The 20,660-nt window shown below is 43.6% G+C and overlaps 1 protein-coding gene across 5 annotated transcripts in view; it reads left to right on the top strand.

The window, feature by feature from the left end:
- Positions 1-20,660, top strand: part of FBXW2 (F-box and WD repeat domain containing 2) — an 82,844-nt gene that overhangs the window by 19,166 nt on the left and 43,018 nt on the right. For 4 of the 5 annotated variants that reach the window (XM_089301660.1, XM_070056131.2, XM_008273380.5 and 1 more), the window contains 2 exons: positions 1,126-1,295; positions 9,187-9,845. In XM_089301660.1, the coding sequence (XP_089157786.1) occupies positions 1,126-1,295; positions 9,187-9,475 (459 nt within the window). In that variant the 3' untranslated portion in view covers positions 9,476-9,845. Of the gene's footprint in view, positions 1-1,125; positions 1,296-9,186; positions 9,846-20,660 lie in introns of those variants that run through there. The other variant, XR_016211466.1, reaches the window with a different exon arrangement.

Below are 20,660 nucleotides of genomic sequence, written 5' to 3'. Positions count from 1 at the left end.
TGAGTCCTGGCTGCTCTGCTTCTGATGCAGCTCTCTGCTCACGCATGTGGAAATAGCAGATGATGGCCTGAGGCCTCAAGTCCCTGTCACCCATTTGGAAGACTTGGAAGGAGTTCCTGGCATGAGCCTGGCCCAGTCCTGGTTCTTGTGGCCATTTGGAGAGTGAACCAGCAAATGGAAGATACTTTCTCTCTCTCTCTCTCTCTCTCTCTTGTCTCATTCTCACTCACTCTTACTGTCACTCTGCCTTTCAAATAAATAAATCTTAAAAAAAAAAAGACTAGGATATGATTCACTAATTCTGTATCCTATGCAGTTTCTAACTATGATTTGTAAATGAAAAAGAAATTCACAGAAATTTGTTTCAACTTATTCTTACTGTTTTCTTAAGACACATACTTCCTGCTCTCCTCAATTCTTAAGCTATGAAACCATAAATATCCATTTGTTGAAACAATTTGCAAAGAGTTTACACAATTTTTATATATGTTCTTATTGCCTCTTTGTTTATTTAAAAAATTTTAATTGATTTTATTTATTTAAAAAGCAGGAAGAGAGAGAGAGAGAGAGAGTATCAGAGACAGAGATCTTCCATCCTCTGGTTCACTTCCCAAATGCTGGCAACAGCCAGGACTGGGCCAGGCCAAAGCCAGGAGCCTGGAACTCAATTCACGTCTCCCACGTGGGTAGCAGAGACCCAGGTACTTGAGTCGTCGGCACCTGCTGCCTCCCAGGGTGTATGTTAGAAGGAAGCTGGAATCAGAAGCAGAACAAGGGAGGCCTCCAACCCAGGCACTCTGACATGCAATGGGGACCTCTCAGGTGCCATCTTAGTGGCTATGCCAAATGCCTGCCCCATTATTGCATCTTTCAAACCAATCCATGCGGTAGGCTTTAATCTTCACGCAAGAACTGGGCTTCAGGAATGTTAAATCTTTGACCCAAATTACCCAGAAGAATCAAGAATTGAATACGTGATCTTTGGCTTTAAAACCTGTGATGTTCCCAGTATGCTGCACTTTGTATCTGACTTCAGCAAATGCAGGCCACATTGTTTAAGGCAAGGTTTTCTGTTGGTGGTGTGATCTGTTATCTTTTCTCATTTTCTTTCTTTTTTTTTGGTAGATTTGGCCAATTGGGAGAGAAATCAACTGCAAATGCTTAAAGACATTATCTGTCTCTGAGGATAGAAGTATCTGCCTTCAGCCAAGACTTCATTTTGATGGCAAATACATTGTCTGTAGTTCAGCACTAGGTCTCTACCAGTGGGACTTTGCCAGTTATGATATCCTCAGGTAATGTTCCTTGTACCTTATGCTTTATCTTTGAATGCTGGCTGTTGAGTAGTAAAGAAAAGACTAAATATTTGCATGTACCAACCAACAGCTTGCTTTTAGGAAATATTTACTGCATCAGTTATAAGCCAGTCTATTTAAAGTCAGCATCTCACAGTGGAAAACTTGTTTTAGAGGCAATAAGCAAATGACAAAGGATTGTTTCCTGGAAGCTAAATATCTAGGTTATAATCCCTCCCCTACTCTGAGTCATAAATCACTTTCCCTTTCAGGGTTTAACTTGCTTTTCGGGAAGATGAGGGGCCTGGATGACAGATCTTCCTGATCTTTTCCAATTCTAATTTTTTTTTTAAAGTTCTCTTCATAGTCAGTTGAAATTCTACATTGTTATGCAAGCCTGGTCAACCTCAGTGGATCTAGGGATCAAGTGGCTTTCTTATTGACTGATTGAAAAGTAGTGGTACTTAGAGAAAAATATAACTTCCAGTGTTTCCAAAGAAATGAGAGGTCTGTGGACAAATAATTTTGTGATTTTTGACCCAACATAGACCCCTCTTGGAGATTGGCAGTGTTTGCTGGCATATTCAAGGCTGATGGAAGCCAGTGCTATATGATGGGTTAACATCTGGTACCATCTCTTATGAGCTGTGTGATGTTGTGTAAGTTTCTTAATCCTTCTGTGCATCAATTTTCTCATCTATAAAGTGAGCATTGAATGAAATGCTTGTGTAAGGGCTTAGTATGGCACCTGGCGGATCATTACTAATAACTCTGGAAGCTTCCGTAAAGAAACCTGTTTGAATCTGTTTATCCTACTCTATGTCGTACCTGTGGTGCACATGTGCAGTAACAACTCACAAAAGCTCAGAAAGTTAATGTTCCACAGCGTGTCAGGAAATGCTGACTTGGGGGACATTCTCTCCATTTTTTTTTTCTAATGTGACTGTTTGAGGTCAGCTTAAATGGGATCTGATCCTACTAGCCAGCAGAATTTTGGCAGGCCCCATCTGTTGACAAAGTTAGAACCCCATTCATGTCTTCTGGAGTCAGACCAACATTTCTGAACAGTCAGGTTTCAGAGCTGTCAGAAACATTTCTAGGAATGATTGATGATTATGCTTGAGAAAAAAAAAAAACAGACCTGGAAAACATCAGTCCAAGATCTTCATTTTTTAGATTGGAAACTGAAGCCAAGATGGGGCTATGGCCTTGCCCTACATTCTGTATCTCACTTAGTCTAACGTTGCTCCATTCCTGGCTGGATTATCTGGGAGGTGTGTACTTAATGTCCCAGGAAATCAAGGACCCCAAAATATGAGAAAAGAATCCCTTGGAAGAACTTGATATTTTGCAAAGAAAAAATCCAAGTAATCATCATAGGAAAAACCACATTTTTTGTAGGTTGATACTGCTTTACTTTTAAATTGAAATTTTGGAAAGGAGGGGCATGAAGGTAGAGAGTAGGGTAAAGGTATCATAATTGTTGGATGCTTAAGAGTTTCTAAAAGTTTGAATTTGACCCTGCACCTACATTTTTCATGTATGTTTACTGCTAAGAAAGACCTATAGAGAGTCTAGAGTCCTGGGTAAAAGTTCTGTCAGTTTTTTTTTTTTCTTTTTTTTTTAAGCTTTATTTATTTATTATTTGAAAGGCAGAATTACAGAGAGTCAGAGAGAGAGAGAGAGGTCTTCTATCTGCTGGTTCACTCCCCAGATGGCAGCAATGGCCAGGGCTGGGCCTGATCCGAAGCCAGGAGCCAGGAGCTTCTTCCAGGTCTCCCACGTGGGTGCAGGGGCCCAAGGACTTGGGCCATCTTCTACTGCTTTCCCAGGCCATAGCAGAGAGCTGGATTGGAAGTGGAGCAGTGGGGACTCGAACCAGCACCCATGTGGGATGCTGGCATTGCAGGTGGTGGCTTTACCTGCTACTCCACAGTGCCAGCCCCTCTTGTTAGTTTTTAGTATTTGGATATGCCAACTTTACCTGGCAAGTCTGCAAGATTGTTTCCTGGTGAGAAGTGGTAGATTTTATTTTTCTTTGAAAAGGGGCTATTTTATCTCTGCTTCTTTTCCTTCAAATGTAAACCAGCCTCTTCTGAATCCTGCTGTAAGTTCTCTGGCCTTAGTTGCTAGGACCAGATAGGGCTGCTTAAGGTCTGAAGCTAACGGAAAAGAAGCAAAACACACGTGACAACATGTTGCACAGTAAGTCTGAGATAATGATGCAATCTCTTGAACTAGAGCTGGGTTTTCTTTTTTCCTACAAACTTTTTTTTTTTTTTTTTTTTAAAGATTTATTTATTTGAAGGGCAGAGTTAGCATGAGAGAGAGACAGAGACAGGGAGAGAGCTTTCATCCACTGGTTCACTCCCAAATGGCTGCAGTGGTCATAGCAGTGCCATAGCAAAGCCAGGAGCTTCACCTGAGTCTCCCATCTGGGTGCAGGAGCACTCAATCACTTGGACTATCCTCTGCTGCTTTCCCAGGTGCATTAGCAGGGAGCTAGATTGGAAACGGAGCAGCCAGGACTGGAACCTGCACCCATATGGAATGCTGATGTCACAGGCAGTAGCTTAACCTGCTACACCACAACACCAGCCATAAGCTGCACCACAGCACCAGCCTTGAGCTAGGTTTCTTTACTACAGCACGCAAGATTTCTTAGGTTCAAGAGCCTAACTGCACAGCTGGGCAATCTATTTACAGTACTAATCTGGTCAAAGTCGAAGGATTCACAAGCTTATCAAAAGTATTATCTCTTCTGCAACATGTTTGTATTTCAGTCTTTGGAATCTGTTCATCTTCACTAGTCTTTTTTTTTTTTTTTTAAGATTTCTTTTAACCTATTTGAAAAGCAGAGTTAGAGAAAGAGGGCTTCCATCTGCTGGTTCACTCCCCAAATGACAACAACAGCCAGAGCTGAGCTGATCTGAAGCCAGGAACCAGGAGCTTCTTCCAGGTCTCCCACATGGGTGCAGGGGCCCAATAATGAGGGCCATCTTCTACTACTTTCCCAGGCCATAGCAAAGAGCCAGATTGGAAGTGGAGTAGCTGGGACTCGAACCAGTGCTCATATGGGATGCCAGCACTGCAGGCGGGGGCTTTAAACCACTGCACTACAGTGCTGGCCCTCCTTCACTAGTCTTAATTCTTATACCCATAACCACCCAGTTTTCTGTGTTTCCAATTTTATCCTGCTTTAAATTGATGATAGAGGGCTTACCATACCTTCTAGTTGGTTTTTCCCAGTGTCCTTTGGTCTCTTATAGGAATTTGTATTTGTAGTGTTTGTTATACCACTGCTTTGTTTATTAGTTGATACTTAGTACCTGTCTATTTCTGCATTGGGAAGTGACAGAAATACTTATTAGTAAGCACATGGAAATGACTAACCAGTATGAAGGAAGGCTGACATTGAACAACTAGTGCATTTTTTTTAGATTTATTTATTTATTTGAAAGAGTTACACAGAGAAGGAGAGGCAGAGAGAGAGTGAAAGAGAGGGGTCTTCCATCCACTGGTTCACTCCCCAATTGGCCGTAGTGGCCGGAGCTGAGCTGTTCTGAAGGCAGGAGCCAGGAGCATCTTCCGGGTCTCCCATGTGGGTGCAGGGGCCCAAGGACTTGGGCAATCTTTGACTGCTTTCCCAGGCCATAGCAGAGAGCTAGGTTGGAAGTGGAGCAGCCAGGACTTGAACTGGCGCCCATGTGGGATGCCAGCACTGCAGGCAGCAGCTTTACTTACTTACAGTGCTGGCCACAAGCTAGTGCATTATTTTTAATGGTTTGGTAGTAAGTACCTAGTGCAGGGTATGTTGACGGCCCATATTGTTTGTGAAGTAAGTGAATACTTCCTAGAGGAAGAACTATTTGGGTTGACCTTTAAATGTATGCCTTTAACTAAGTGCCAGGAGCTGGTGTGCAGTGAGCAGTATTGTAGACCAAGACTGTTCTGTTCATAGGTCCTGGAGGTGAAGGGGTCTGGTGTATTTGAGGAATTCACCAGTGTAGCTGGAGGTAAGAGGGTAGTATGGAGGCATCATTGGGTGTAGAAGCTCAAACAAAGTGGTAGTAGCATCAGATTTAGTGTGAAGGTAGCTGATTGAAAAATTCTAAGAGTAGCTGGGGAGAAAGCTGTTGGCAATACGGCAAGCAAAAGCATGATAATGGAGAAAAAAATGAAAAAAAATTCAGGAGGTAGTCAGTAGAGCTTGGTGATTGAATTTAGGATTTAAGTATGGAGAAGAATTGGGTGATGACTCTGTTTCCTAGCTTGAGCAGTTTGGGCCAATGAGCAGGTGAGGAAATAGAGAAATGGGTTTGGCAATAGATTTTGTTTTTGACAGATTGTAGGTGAGGAAATTCAGTTTGTCTTCTTCACTACCTAATCCTGATACCAGCAATGACTAGCATACTTCATGTTCCCAATATTTGTGAAATGAATGAACATAATCATCCAAATGGAAAATGATGAGGGAGTTACTGATTGTGAACTTATTTGGAGCACAGTGGCTAGAACCGCTGTTTCCCCTATGCTTGCTTAATCCCAACCTACTGCTGTCCCTGGGATCGGGCCTAGTGCATCTGTGCATATTATAATTCAGTGATTGATTTTGGATTAATGTCACGCTTGAACGTACCCATCTACCTCTTTTTTTTTTTTTTTTTTTTTTTGACAGAGTGGACAGTGAGAGAGAGAGACAGAGAGAAAGGTCTTCCTTTGCCATTGGTTCACCCTCCAATGGCCGGCGCACTGCGGCTGGCGCACCGCGCTGATCCGATAGCAGGAGCCAGGAGCCAGGTGCTTTTCCTGGTCTCCCATGGGGTGCAGGGCCCAAGCACCTGGGCCATCCTCCACTGCACTCCCTGGCCACAGCAGAGAGCCGGCCTGGAAGAGGGGAAACCGGGACAGAATCCGGCGCCCCGACCGGGACTAGAACCTGGTGTGCCGGTGCCGCTAGGCGGAGGATTAGCCTAGTGAGCCGCGGCGCCGGCCCCATCTACCTCTTTTAAAAAGAGTTCCTTTTTCAATCTAGGAAAATGAGCTTAATCTTTTTTTTTCTTTAAATTTATTTATTTGAAAGAGAGAGAGAAAGAAAGTGAGATTTTTGATCCACTGGTTCACTTCCCAAATGGTTGCAACAGCTGGAGCTGGGCCACTCCAAAGCTGTGTGCTAGGAGCTTCTTCTGGGTCCCTGATGTGGGTGCAAGGGTCCAAGTACTTGGAACATTTTCTGCTGTTTTCCCAGGAGCGTTAGCAAGGAGTTGGATTGGAAGTGGAACAGCTGGGCCTATATGGGATGCCAGCACTCTAGTTGGCTTTACCCGTTATGCCATAACACTGGCCTATGATCTGCTTTTTAAGCCCTTGTTAATCATTTTCTTAGTTTCCTAAAATTTATACTTCTCTTGATATTCTCAGTACCACACAATTCTTTTCTGGAGTTATCAGTGTTAAGAGAAACACCTGCCTATGGTAGAAAATTTGTAAAATTTCAAGAGGCCTTTAGTGTTCTTCATTCTGGAATTCCTAGTTTCATTTCTTCTTCTGGAAAGAGAAAAGGTACTCTTCCAGGTCCAGCTGATAAAAGGTAGAATGACGTGCTCACTCCTTGGTGTTGCTGTTGTATCTTTTGCAGTGTTTGTGCTGAGTACGTTCTCACTGCTGACAGCGGTGTGCTGTGCCCGCCCCAGTCTCAGTGAGAAGACTGTTGTACGTCTCCTTTTCAGGCCCAACCAGCACTCAACCTGTGTAACTCTCAGAAAATGGGTATTTAGTTGGAATCCATTTATTTGTGCAGTCATCCCTCCATTCAGGAGAGAGTTGTACACCTCAACTGGAGATGCTCTCTGCCTTCCTCATCGGAAGCAGCTAAATGTAGAGAACAGAGCATACGTCCCACAGAGCACACGTCCCACAGAGCATACGTCCCACAGAGCACACGTCCCACAGAGCACACGTCCCACAGAGCACACGTCCCACAGAGCATACGTCCCAGAGTCTGACAGGTCTGGGCTCCAAAGCTCAATCTGCTTCATGTTCGCCTTGTGGCCAGGGCAAAACATTTTACTGTCCCCTCAGTTCATTCACTGGTCACAGTGGATAAATGCCTCTGCCTCACTGTGTTGTTTACAAGATACTTTTTTTTTCTTTTCAACTTTTATTTAATAAATATAAATTTCCAAAGTACAATTTTTGGATTATAGCAGCTTTTCCCTCCATAACCTCCCTCCTACCTGCTACCATCCATCTCCCACTCTCTCTCCCATCCCATTCTTCATCATGATTCATTTTCAATTAATACTAAAGATTTCAACAGACTGCACCCACAAAGACACACAAAGTATAGAGTACCAAGATACTTGTTAATAACTGTGATGTTCTTTGCCTGGCACATTAGGTAAATGTTTGTTGAAAAAAAAAGTCCCCTCCCTTGCTAGTGTCAGACTGAAATCTTTGTAATCCTTTTCATTTGATGCTGGTTCCTGTCTTCTAGAGCCTGTAACGTCTGGCCTTTGTCTCATGCGTCCTGCACCGTTCACAAGTAATGATCCTGCGTAGTTGCCCTGCCCCTGCATCCTTCACTGCTCTCAGCATTAGCCTTCAGCTGCTCCTTACTTGTCCTGATCGCCAGGCCCTCCGCATTCTGGTTGAGTCTTGGATGTACACTAATTTCATAGTGTCCTTGTGAAAAACTAGGCTGACTTCCTTCCTTCCCACAGGAGCCCAACCACATGATCGCAGAGCACTCTTGGATTCTGCTTACCTTGTAGCTTTTTTCCTAATACCCACAAGAGGACATCAGCTTTTCTTGTCAACCTTTTGCTTTGCTAAAGGCACAGACAACAGAAACTAAGGGGGTTTTGGGTTTGCTTTTCTCATGTATGCTGGTGTTTGGTTCAGTCTCTCCCATTTTGTGCCCTTGTCATTGCCAACCCGTGAAGGTTAGGGATGTCCTCTCAGCTCCCCTAGTTTTCTCTAACAAGTTCTTAGGAATCTACTATTAATAAGTGTTTCTGAATTATTTTGAGAACTGAATTTTTTCAGCTTTGCTGTTTTTGCAGAAACCCGTTTGTTTGCTGCCTGCTGAGATGACTGGCACTTCAGTTGCTGGGCTTTGGGATGGGATGTTTTAGTATTCTAGGATTTAATGAATAAGTCATCTTAGCTTGTAATACGAGTTGATTCTTGCATTCTGGTTCTGACTGGTGTCTGACAAGTTGTGAATCTTTAGCTAAAGTTATTACCCTAGCTGGGCTTTGATTTTCCCATCTTGGACGTGAGAATGTTAAGTTGGATAATCTGAAGGAGCTTTCCAGCCTGGTCGGATGTTTTCGTGCTTTGTTTATAAACTTTTGTCAGATACTACCTTTCAGGGTAGATACTAGCTTAGCAGTTAAGATACCTGCATCCTACATGAGAGTGCCTGAGTACCATTCTTGACTCTGGCTTCTGACTCTAGCTTCCTGCTTGCAGACCCTGAGGGACAGCAGCGATGGCCCAATAAATTGGGTTCTTGCCATCCATGTGGGAGACTTGCGTTGGGTTCCTGCCTCCTGCCTTTGGCCTGGTCCCCAGCCTTGTCCATTGCAGGCATTTGGGGAGTGATCCAGTAGATGTGAGTTCTCTGTTTCTGCCTCTCCAATTAAAAACAAAACAATCACCTTTTTTTTTTTTAATATGTTGTCAGATTTGATGGCTGTTTGGCCCCCTCCCCAAATTTGTAAGTGAGCTTTTTGTCCTCATTTTCTTCTTTCTCAAAAACTGTCATTTAATTCTAAATTTGCTTGAATTTTGTATTGATTTTAAATGTCTCCAGCGAAGATTATAGTGACGTAAACAGAAGCAGAATTGCCTTCTGGTTCATGATCCCTAACTCTCATCCTTGTAGGGTCATCAAGACTCCTGAGATAGCAAACCTGGCCTTGCTTGGCTTCGGAGATATCTTTGCCCTGCTGTTTGACAACCGCTACCTGTACATCATGGATTTGCGGACAGAGAGCCTGATTAGCCGCTGGCCTCTGCCAGAGTACAGGAAATCAAAGAGAGGCTCAAGCTTTCTGGCAGGCGAAGCATCCTGGCTGAATGGACTAGACGGGCACAATGACACGGGCTTGGTCTTTGCCACCAGCATGCCTGACCACAGTATTCACCTGGTGTTGTGGAAGGAGCACGGCTGACACCATGAGCCACCACCGCTGACTGACTTTGGGTGCCGGGGCTGTGGGTTTTGGGTGCAACCTCCATGGCAGCCGACTGCATGAACCAAAGTTCTCACCTAATGGTATCATCACGCAGTGCACAATCATTTATCTGTGTTTGCCAGGGGCCAGGGCTTGGGGCGGGGGAGGGCTTGTTTTATGGACATACAACGCAGCATGCTAATGGGATACACCATTGACTTCATTTGTACTTACTTATGTTGATCAGCATAAGAGGATGCATTTTGGATTCATCTTTATTGAGTGGAATATTGGTTTTAAGTAAAGAAAGTTAAATGGTTCATTAATCTGCTAATTGGTTGCCTATAAAATCACATTTAGTCTGTTATGAAAGCTTTTTATTGTAGCCTTTTTTTCTTTTGAAGTTGAAGCGAAGGTGCTATGATGTTGTTAAAACAACTTCTCTCACGTGGGGCTTAGCTTTTTATACGGGCCAGTGTTAACGAAGACCCCCAAGTCCTGTGGCATTCATAAATTCTCCAGCAAATACCAGTTCTAAAGAAAGCCTGCTTCCCAGTGCAAGTCCAGTTCTATAAATTGGTGAATAACTCATTCTAAATTCCGCTTCTTGGAATTTAGAGTTATATAGTTTTTGTTTCCCTGTAGAAACAACCTGGGTGACAGCACAGAGGTGACATGGTACAGTGGAAAGAGCACTGAGCTGGAAAATTGGAGACTGGCTATTACCTAGGAACTCTGCAACCTCAGCCATATCTCTTCGCTGAGCCCCCAGTTCCTCCTTGTTGTACAGCCCAGTGTTAAGCTAAGTGATTCTGCAGTTCCTTCCAGCCTTGCATCTGTTGAAGTGTGCAAAAGTCGATAGTGCAGTTTGATCTCATCAATTAATTGTTTCTTTTGGGCTGCATGTAATATTTAAATGAAATCACAGATCCGAAAGTTGTTATCTATAAGGAAATCCAATCCTATGGAAAAGAATAAAAGGGAATTTAAAGAATATATCAGATTCCACTTAGAATATGTAAAATGTAAGCAATTGGTGGCAGAAATGCTGATGGGATCATGGTTCTATAGGGAAGCAATGTGCCAAATTGGAGAGGAAGATGCCTGAACCCTCCTTACATGCTTCCTTTGCCCCAGACCCCCATTGTCTTCATCTTTAAAGGGAAGGGATTGTTCTAGATGAGGACTCACAAACTCAAGGGCATAAAAAGCCAGGCAGGCGAGGTCAGTGAGTGCAACGTGCCGGAGCAGGATGGTGCTGGCCCTGGAGCACTTATCTGACAGCGGCTCCTTGGCTGTAGCTATTTCATCATGGCAGAAGCTAGCCCAGTGTTCACACGTCTTCTGGGTTTTTTTCAGGAGGAGCTAGAAATCCAGATTTTTATTGGAAATACCCTGATATTAAAAGTGCTGACAACTGATTGAAGACAATTTTCCGTAAGTTAAACTAAGGAGAACATGTCAGTGGACTGCCAGTTTGTGTCCTCCACCTTTGTCTTCTAAAATTAGGTAATTCTGGGAACAGTGTGGGACACAGTGGGTTAAGCTGTCACATGCAGTTCTGGCATTCCACGTTGGAGCACCCGTTTGAGTTCTGACTACTCTGCTTCCAATCCAGTTCGCTGCTGCTGCGCCCGGGAAAGCAGTGGAAGATGGCTCAGGTGCTTGGGCCCCTGCCACCATGTGGGAGACCCATGGTTTCACCCTGGCCCAGCCCTGGCTGTTGCTGCCATTTAGGGAGTAACCAGCAGATCTCTCTTGCTCGCTTCCTCTCTCTGTCAATCTACCTTTCAAATAAATTAATAATCTTTAAAAAATACATAAAGTTAGGTAATTGCGGTTCAGCAGTGGAAATGTCATAAACATTAGGAGAGAGAAGAGGGGGCAGCTGTGGAAGTGGTAGCCTCTTGTGTTGCAAGGAGAGTGAGGGGCAAGTGAGGGGACAGGCATTTTTCATTCACAGACCAACAAGAAAGTAGTTTGAAAGATGATCGTGAGAATTGGAAGCTCAGTGCAGCCTTGGCCTGGGGACATGAGTTACCTCCTTGCTGTCTCCAATATCAAGCATACCTGTTTATAGTTGGGAAAAGGGACTGTGGGCAGATCTGAAAATGTTGCAGACTTCTAAAGTGGGGACCCAGCTCTCCCAGCATCTGCATTCCCATAGAGCCTGATGGTGGACCTCTGAGTGCTGTGGTGTTAGAGAATCTGGCTGTTTCCAGGACAGGTCTAGTTAACGTCCATGTTGAAACTCCAAGGGGATTCGATGAAAGAATGTCTTCCTCAAGCCCCTCAAATCTGGATTTATTCCACCTCACACTGAGTTCTGTGAATGAGCTCTGCTTCGTCCTCTTAGAAGTGGAACCAGGAGGGCAGGCGTTTTGGCGTAGCAGATTAAGCTGCGGCTTGCAAAGCTGGCATGCCATATTTGAGAGCTGGTTTGAATCCCTGTTATTCTGCTTTCGATCCAGCTTCCTGCTAATGCACCTGGGAAGGTAGCAGAAGCTAGCCCAAGTACTTGGGCCCCTGCCATGGAGTACCTAGTTCCTGACTGTGACCTGGCTGTTGCAGCCTTTGGAGGAATGAGCCAGTGGATGGAATATCTCTCCCTCTGTCTCTGCTATTGCTCTTTTCAAATAAATAGATCTTTAAAGAAGAAAGAAATGAAACCAGAATTGCAGCTGGAATCTATTTTGCAGGAGCCCTGGGAGACCTCAGGCAGTGATGAGGGTAAATGACTTTCTTGTTTTCGCCCAGCCTGAGCAGATAACTGAGATTACTGATCTAATGATCACATAGCCACGTCTCACTTTCAGGTGTGTCCAATAGCTTCAAAGGGCGAGTAATTATAGTCATTTGTGGAAAGAATTTTTTGTACAATGACTGACTTGAAACTTGGGTGGTATGTCCCATTTCGGTTTCAGTGGTGAGCCTGGAAGTTGTCATCAGAGAGTGCTGACGCAGCTGGATTTTGACAGCAATCCGTGAGGCAGTGGTTGGAGTCCTAGCTTTGATTCCTCTCCACAGAGGCCATCATTTCCATTTAATGAAATTGCTTTATAAATTCTGGATTTATTCATACCCTTGCCAGCTTCTCTAAAAAATTTGAAAACTAGGTCAGCTTTTTGACAAAGTAGAGCAAAGTGGGGAGGCAGAGGAGTAGGAAGGGAAGTTGGTAGTTCTTACTCTCCTTCCTTGAGTTTGGGGACTGTCGTGTACCTGCTGACATTGGCTTCCTTAGCTCAGGGGTGAGGGCATTGCCTTTGCCTCTCATGAATATTCTTGTTCTGTAAAATTCTGTCTTGAGTACATCAACCCTGTCCATGTTTGCAAGCATTAGATTTATTGGATGACATTGTGGTGTGGTGGACATGAAGGGCTGTCTGCTCGCAGGTCTGTAAAGGATGCCCTAACAGCTTCAGGTTCCAAAATTAGGACAGAGTTGCTGGAGCCCTGAATAGATTTGAGGTTTTTAGAAGACTTTGTTCCCCTTAAAAGGAAGGTAGTTTCTTCTGGCTCCATTATTTGGGCTAGTAGTAGTCAAATCCAGCCCTACCCTGACCATGTAGACCCTGTTCAGAAAAATATAAAGAGAGGTGCTCCAATGGAAGGGCCAGACTGAAGAGGTCCCACAGGGTTTTGCAAAAGTGCAGCTTGGAGAATATTGCTATTCAGTTCTAAGGTTTACGCTTCATTTTTCATAATTCAAAAATTACTCCATTCTCGCCGTTTAAAATGCTCAGTAAACTTTGAAAGAGGATTTTGTGATCATTCTGCAGTATTTGCTTCTAGGAGAATAATTATACCTGCATTTGTAAAACAGAGAAGAAACACCTTTGGAAACAGTATTATTTTGGATGAGAGGAAATTATCTTTTTTAGGTTAGGCATGTTGCCCTAACGGAAACAGCTGAAGACTGTAGAGCCTGACTTTACACACTGCGTTGGCCAAACCCAGCCAGCTTCTTAAGGCCGGCAGCCTCTTGGGAGCCTAGAGGTGACTCTTCTCACCGCCATTCTTAGAGCTTTCCGTGCCTCCCTCCCTTTCCTCTGTAGGGAAGCTAGCAGAATCAGACCACTGCTCACCCATGCGTCTGGGGGAGGGTGCGCCATCATCTTTGCCCTAAGGGACACAGAGTTGTCAGGAGGAAAGACCCTTTAGGAATGACCCCTTGACACAGCCTTTCCAAGCTCATTATTGTGCTGGTGCTCCTGCCAAAATGGCTTAATAGTGCCTGATGAGTAGCGAGTTGGCATGTTTGACAGAACGCCCACTAGCCGTGTTGGGCAGTGTCTCCTGTTGGAGGTTTCCTATACCTGCTCTAGGAAAGTGAAATTTTTACAGAATGAATTCTCAGGTGATTACTGGAGAGTCTCCCATCAGCCTAGGAAGGCCTACTGATCATGCTCAGTGCAAAAGGTGTTTTGCTTTCAAGTTGTGTCTGTGTTTCCAGTCTTCCTTAGAACCACTCAATTGCTTGAAATTATTTCAGTCTTGACCAGTGTGAACTCAATTATTGCAGCTCAGAGAATCCAGCTACTTCTCTTCAGAAATGTGCCCCCAAATTGTGCTTTTGCATAGGCAAACCTGGCAGACTATTGATTCAGCTGATAAATGCTCATAGTTTCTTGGTGTCCTTGTTACGTTGTGAACAAACCGATTCACCAATTTAGATTTAGTCCTTCTGATGAGAATGCTCGGGTCCAGAAAGCTGGTCTCTTCCCAGTCCAGCACTAGAGCAGCATGGTACAGTTCTGATGAACTGTATGCCTCACTAACTTGATGTATGTTGTGACATTCACAGACAGGGAGAGTTTATATCGGAACTGTGGGCTGGGAGGAAGAGGGGATTGCTTAGGCAAATAGTGGAGTGATTGTGATGAGAAGTTATTTTCATGCATCATAGAAACATTCTTTCACCCATGAGTGATTGTGCTAACTATAAATCATCTGTACGTTAAAGCAGATTCCCTTAATTAGGCAACGCTGGTTAGCCAAGCCCAAGTTCATTGTACTTGTAATAAAACTTCATTTCCTTAACAGTATATTTTGCAGTTAAGACTTTTTCTTGCTTTTTTCTCTCCTAACAAATTCAGATCCCCCCCCCCCCCCCAACCAGTTTAGGGACTTTGAGAAGCACGTGTGTTTGGAATGTGTTGAAATGGAACTGCTCCTGGTACGACTGACAGTTCTTTTACTCTGTCTGCGTGTTCTGTCATGTACACTCAACAGGTGTAACAGTTTCTGCAGGAGACCGGAGAGGAGGCAGTACATCTACAAGCACAGAGGGAGGAAAGAGTCTTGGAGACCTCCATGAATAGATGCAGACGGGGTGGGAGTGGAGGAGGCAGCTTTGCGGCTTGCAGACCTTGGAGTTGTCTCCTCTCACTCCCCCCACCCCCCTTGATTCACATCACTAGCAGCTTCCTTCCTTCTTCATTTAAATGTGGTCCTTTAGTCTTGATCCCCAACAGCATAGGCCAGATCATCATTCCTGCTTTACAGATGAGAAAACTGAGGCTTGGAACAGTGACTCAGTGCTTAGAGGAGAGTAGCAAGTTGAGAGGTTTGGTGGACCTGGACGTTTCCTGCCTTTCCCGTCTGCCTTTCCATTCCCTCCCTGTTTCAAGCGTTTGCAAACCTCAACTGCTGGCTTCCTTACTGTCTGTGTGCACCTTTCAAAATCCTCTTAACCCTGCTTCCGCGAGGTCTCCTCCGCCGCTCCTTTGAGCTCTGACTCCTGATCCAACAGACTGGGCTTGTCCAGCCTCCCTCTCCTCACATCATGGAGTCCCAGCCCACCCCTTCTGGCAGACAGTTCTTGCTGGCTCTCTGTTGCCCTTGGACTTTGGAACTTATCCTCCGCTCCTCATCCGAAGTCCTGCATGTCCCCTCCATCAGTGAACTCCACTGTCTTCGAAGCTTCTGCTGACCGCCATCCCCTGCTTGTCTTGACCAGGTGTTTTTGTCTAGGAAGGTCAACCGTGTGATTCTCTCAGCAATACATCAGGTGGTACTTTTTGCAGTTGACAGACTGTTGGCTTTCACCATTGACCCATGAACTTTCCAAAATTCAGAAGAGTACTTAGTGTCCCCAGTAACACTGTGAGATTGAGAGTAGGAACTCAATGATGCTGAGTTCTTAATATTTCAATAAATTCCACAGGCTGTCTTGAGGGGTATGTGGATTGGAATAAAATTCATTTATGGGAAAATCAAGGTATTGAAAATTCAGAATATAATAGCAGATGCAAAATCAAAGACTAATTCTGCACAGCTCTTCCTGTCAGACTTCTCTGCTCTGCCATCCTCTGTAAACATCCAAAGTGTTCTGTATACGTTAGTGTAGAAGATTTGATGATCACAGCGTGATTAGACGTGAATAGTCCTTGCCAGTGGAATGTTCCTGTCCTTTGCATTTTAACTACATGTTCTGTTCTCTTTGCGGTAAAGATAACCTAACAATAATAAAAACTTAGGTGGAAAATTACCCAGAACTCCTTCATCATGATTTTGAATATTCTGTTCTATTCCTTAGGCACATGTGTGTAGTTATAGGATTGCAAATCATTGGTGTGTATTATGCTGTCAGAAATGTGCTTTAAGTCTTTACAATTACCATAATACTTTGTAATATTCCTTTATTACTGTAATTTGCTAAACCATTCCTGTTTGGGTGGATAATTAGGTAGTTTCCAGTTTTACTTTTTATATAATGCTGTAGAGACTTTGTGTATATTTCCTTAGAACAAGTTCTCAATAGAAGACTTACTGGTAAAAGCAAAGAATTTTTCTTTACAGAGAGTGCGTAGAAAACACTTTATTGAATACAGTGAATACCTGTCCAGCCATAGCCAGAGTCAAGATAGGACATTTTTGGTGTCCCAGAATACTCCTCTGTGGCTCAAAAGGGACCCTTTATGGCTATTGGTTCATATTTTCATGTGGCTTTCTAGATGGTTTACATTGATTTATATTACAATCACAGTGCTGGATTTTTTTCACCACATTATCATTTGAGCTTTTTTTTTTTAATTACTTATTTGAGAGACAGAGCTCTTATCTGTTGGTTCACTCCGCCAAGGCCCACAATAGCCAAGGCTGTGCTGGGGCAAAGCCAAGAACTGGGAACATCATCCAGGACTACCATCTGGGTGGCAGGGACCCAAATATTTGAGCCACCATTGCTGCCATCCTGGGTCTGCATTAGCAGTAAGGTGGGGACAGGAACTGGAGCCAGGTGTTGAGCCCAGGTATGGGTCATGAGTATCTTAACTGGCCAACTTAACCACTAGGTTAAATGTCCTTCCCTTGAGTTGTTATTGCAAACATTTTTGCCAATTTAATAGGTATAAAGAATATATTTCAAGGTTGCTTTATTGATATTTAACATTTGCTTGTTTTTATTTTTTTAATTTTTTTTAAAAGGTTTTATTTATGTGAGAGGTAGAGTTACAGTCAGAGGTAGAGACAGAGAAGAAAGGTCTTCCTTCCATTGGTTCACTCCCCAAATGGCCGCAATGGCCGGAGCTGCGCCAATCCGGAGCCAGGAACTTCTTCTGGGTGTCCCACGTGGGTGCAGGGGCCCAAGGACTCGGGCCATCTTCTACTGCTTTCCCAGGCCATATCAGAGAGCTGGATGGGAAGAGGAGCAGCCGGGACCAGAACCGGCGCCAATATGGGATGCTGACACTGCAGGCGGCACCACCGTGCTGGCTCCACTTGTTTTTATTTTTAACTCTGCATCTTTTCCTCATTTTTTATTACATTTTCAAACACTTGTGGAAACATTGGTTTAGTTAAATTATGGTCATAAATAAAATTTTACTAATCAAGAAACCACTAATTTAGAAATAATAATTTAACGCAAGGCATGTTTTATAGTTTCCTTCCATTACGTAAAAAGGATTTGTGTCAAAACTGTAGGCAGTTGCTATTTACGTGCTGTTAATGTGATATGCAAACTGTGCAATAACCGTTTAAGTAGTTCTAGTGAGACTCAGTTCTGAAGAGTAGAGCTAGTCAGCGATACTGAGTATATTGTATGTTTTTAATTGAAACTTTTTCCTAATAGAACTGACTCACAAATGATGAATAATGTTTAAAGGAAAATATGGATGATCATAACCAGAAGATTTTCCCCAAGTTAATCATAATATATGTTAAAGTTTAAAATGCATTAATCCAGAAGACAGCATGGTACAGATTCCCAGCACGTGTAATCCTGGTGTTTTGTCTTTACTCATTAATGCAGAGTCAGGGAGGGGTTTGTCATGGGTGACTTTATATCGCAGGCAGGTCTCCATGTTCAGAGAGATTTCCCATCTGGAAGCTTTTACAGGATAGAAAACATTCCTGCATTTTTAGTTCGGCAGGGTTAGCCATATGAGATGACTCTTGGACTGTTCATTCAAGCTTTGAGAGCACAAGGCTTGAACCCTATTTGACGGGATCAGAAAAACAAAATTAACACTGATGGAGTCTGTGTCAGAAGAGAGAGAAAAATAGAAGTAATAACCTAAGTTATTTTCTTTTATTTTGCCCGCTGGACTGTGTCCTGAGAACAAGACCTGTGTCTCATTCCCTCCACTTACACCTATCTCCTTGTACTAGAGAAGAGGATGAACAGATGGATGGCTGAGTGAATGGGTCTTGGGTTAGTCTACTTTGGCTTCCTATAATCCAGTGTTCTCAAAGTGTGGTTCTCTTTCTGCAAACATGCATCACCTGGAAACCTGTTAGAAATGCGAATCATTGCCAAGTCAAATAAACCAAACTTAGGGGCTGGAGCCCCATGAGTGATTGTTACGTGCATTAAGGTTGAGACCCACCACTGTTCTCCAACCTGTTCTGCCACCTAGTGGAACATAGGGGAACTGCATCTTGTAATGAGTTGGAGCTGGATTCTGTTGCTGTTGAAAATGTTAATTATACCAAGAATTTTCTTGTACTAAACGTTACAGCCCTCTGAATGTGTTCTAGTACTACACTTGTCTCCTACCTCATTTCCAGTTATCCTAGAGCATGTCGTGTAAAGACATCAGCGGGCAGAGTACACTTCCCGATTTTAGAATTGTCTCCAGCTTTGTGTTGGAACTGTTTCCTTATTCTCTAGAACAATACACACCTACCAAATAATGCTACTGAAGAATAATCAGTAAAAATAAACATAAGAATATAAATATAAGAATAATCAGTAAAAAGTAAAATATAAGTGGAAAAAACAAGATTAAAAATGACACACAGCATGATTCAAATTAAGTGATTGAAACATGCATAGAAACAAATGAAATTAAACATACCAAAAAGGCTAATAGCGATTATGTCTTTTTTTTAAAGATTTTATATATTTATTTGATAGGTAGAGTTACAGACAGTGAGAAGCAGAGACAGAGAGAAAGGTCTTCTATCCGTTGGTTCACTCCCCGAGTGGCTGGAGCTGCACCGGTCAGGAGCCAGGAGCTTCTTCCCGGTCTCCCACACGGGTGCAGGGGTCTAAGGACTTGGGTCATCTTCTATTGCTTTCCCAGGACATATCAGAGAGCTGGATTGGAAGAGGAGCAACTGGGACTAGAACTGGCGCCCATGTGGGATGCCGGTGCTGCAGGCAGAGGATTAACCTAACGTACCATGGCGCCAGCCCCGACGATTATGTCTTAAGGGTAAGATAAATGCTATGGTTTGAACAAGATTTGGCTCCCAAATGCATACAGATAGTTAAATGCCAAAGTCAAAATACTACCAAAAGAATAGAAACTTAATCCAATTAGGGTTTCTAGGAGGTGGGTCTAGGGGGAGGGCCCTCGATCATGGAGGCTGGCTCCTGGAAGGCAGTTCTCAGAGGGGCCTGGTTGTAAAAGCCTGGGTGAGGCCCAGCTGCTCTGCTTCCTGGTGCACCATGTGATCCTTCCTCTGCACGCACTGTCCCCTTACCATCCGCCGGCTTCATCAGACAACAAAACCAGTGGTTCTTACCTGATCCTGGACTGTGAACCTCCAAAACTGCAAGCAAAAATAAGCCTTTTCCTTTGTAGGTTAGCTTCTTTCAGACATTTATTATAGTATCTAAAAGCTGAGCCATACAATAAGTCAATATGCTTGACAGGCTTTTTTGTGTTTTTTAAGTTTCCTACATTCAGCATAAATTAAAAGAATAATTTAGGAGTTGATGCTGTCACGTAGTGCGTAAAGCTGCTGCCTGCATTGCTGGCATCCCATATGGGTGCCGATCCAACTCCTGGCTGCTCCACTTCTGATCCAGTTCTGCTATGGCCTGGGAAGGCAGTAGAAGGTGGCCCAAGTCCTTGGGCCCTTGCACCCATGTGGGAGATCCAGAGGAAGTTTCTGGCTCCTGGCTTTGGATCAGCACAGCTCCAGCCATTTTGGCCATTTAGGGAGTGAACCGTGGATGGAAGACCTCTCTCTCTCTCTCTCTCTCTCTCTCTCTCTCTCTCTCTCTCTCTGCTTTTATAACTGCCTTTCAAATAAATAAATCTTAAAAGAGAATAATTAAAAAAATATTGGTTATGTAATCCAGATGCAGGCATCATTTAACTCAAATCTCTTCCTTCAGGAAGTATCAATTAGGCTCCTACTCCATGCCAGGTATTGTAGGGCCTGGAGCAACAGAGATGAAATTGTGGATGGCCCCTACTTCTGTGACTTTGTTTCTCTGAGGTAGCACACACAGAGAACCCAAGAGGTGTAATGAGGGAAACACAAGAGAGTTTTACTTAGGAGTGACAGCCAAAGTTTCACAGAGGAAGTAACCCTCCATAAGTAGAATTCCAGAGAGAGAGACATCTCATACATTGCTGCTCTGTTTAGCTGTGGGTAGCTAACAAACCCAGGTGCATGGTTGGAGACGCCGTGACACTGCTCAGGTCTTTATCATCACTGTAGGAACATGTAAGGCGCTACCAGAGGTGGAAGACAAAAATCACTAAATTTCAACCTCGAAAGTTGGTGGTGGCTGCATTCTTTTTAATCCATCCCAATCTCTACATAAAAACAGCAACTGAATAGCAAAACCAAAACCCCAGACAGTACTAACAACAAAACTAGTGATGGGGTAACCCTGTGAACCCCGAGATACAAGCAATTGGGGCAAAACACCTGCTGCACAAGAACATTTGTGTGAAAGGAAAGGGAGGAGAGAAACAGGGACAGCTCAAGACAGGCC

This window comes from Oryctolagus cuniculus, chromosome 1 (assembly GCF_051225735.1).
Source record: "Oryctolagus cuniculus isolate XC-2025 breed Fujian yellow rabbit chromosome 1, ASM5122573v1, whole genome shotgun sequence".
In the NCBI taxonomy this organism is placed as follows: domain Eukaryota; kingdom Metazoa; phylum Chordata; class Mammalia; order Lagomorpha; family Leporidae; genus Oryctolagus; species Oryctolagus cuniculus.
Note: the sequence above shows the minus strand (reverse complement) of the source record. Positions and strands in the feature narration are given on the sequence as shown.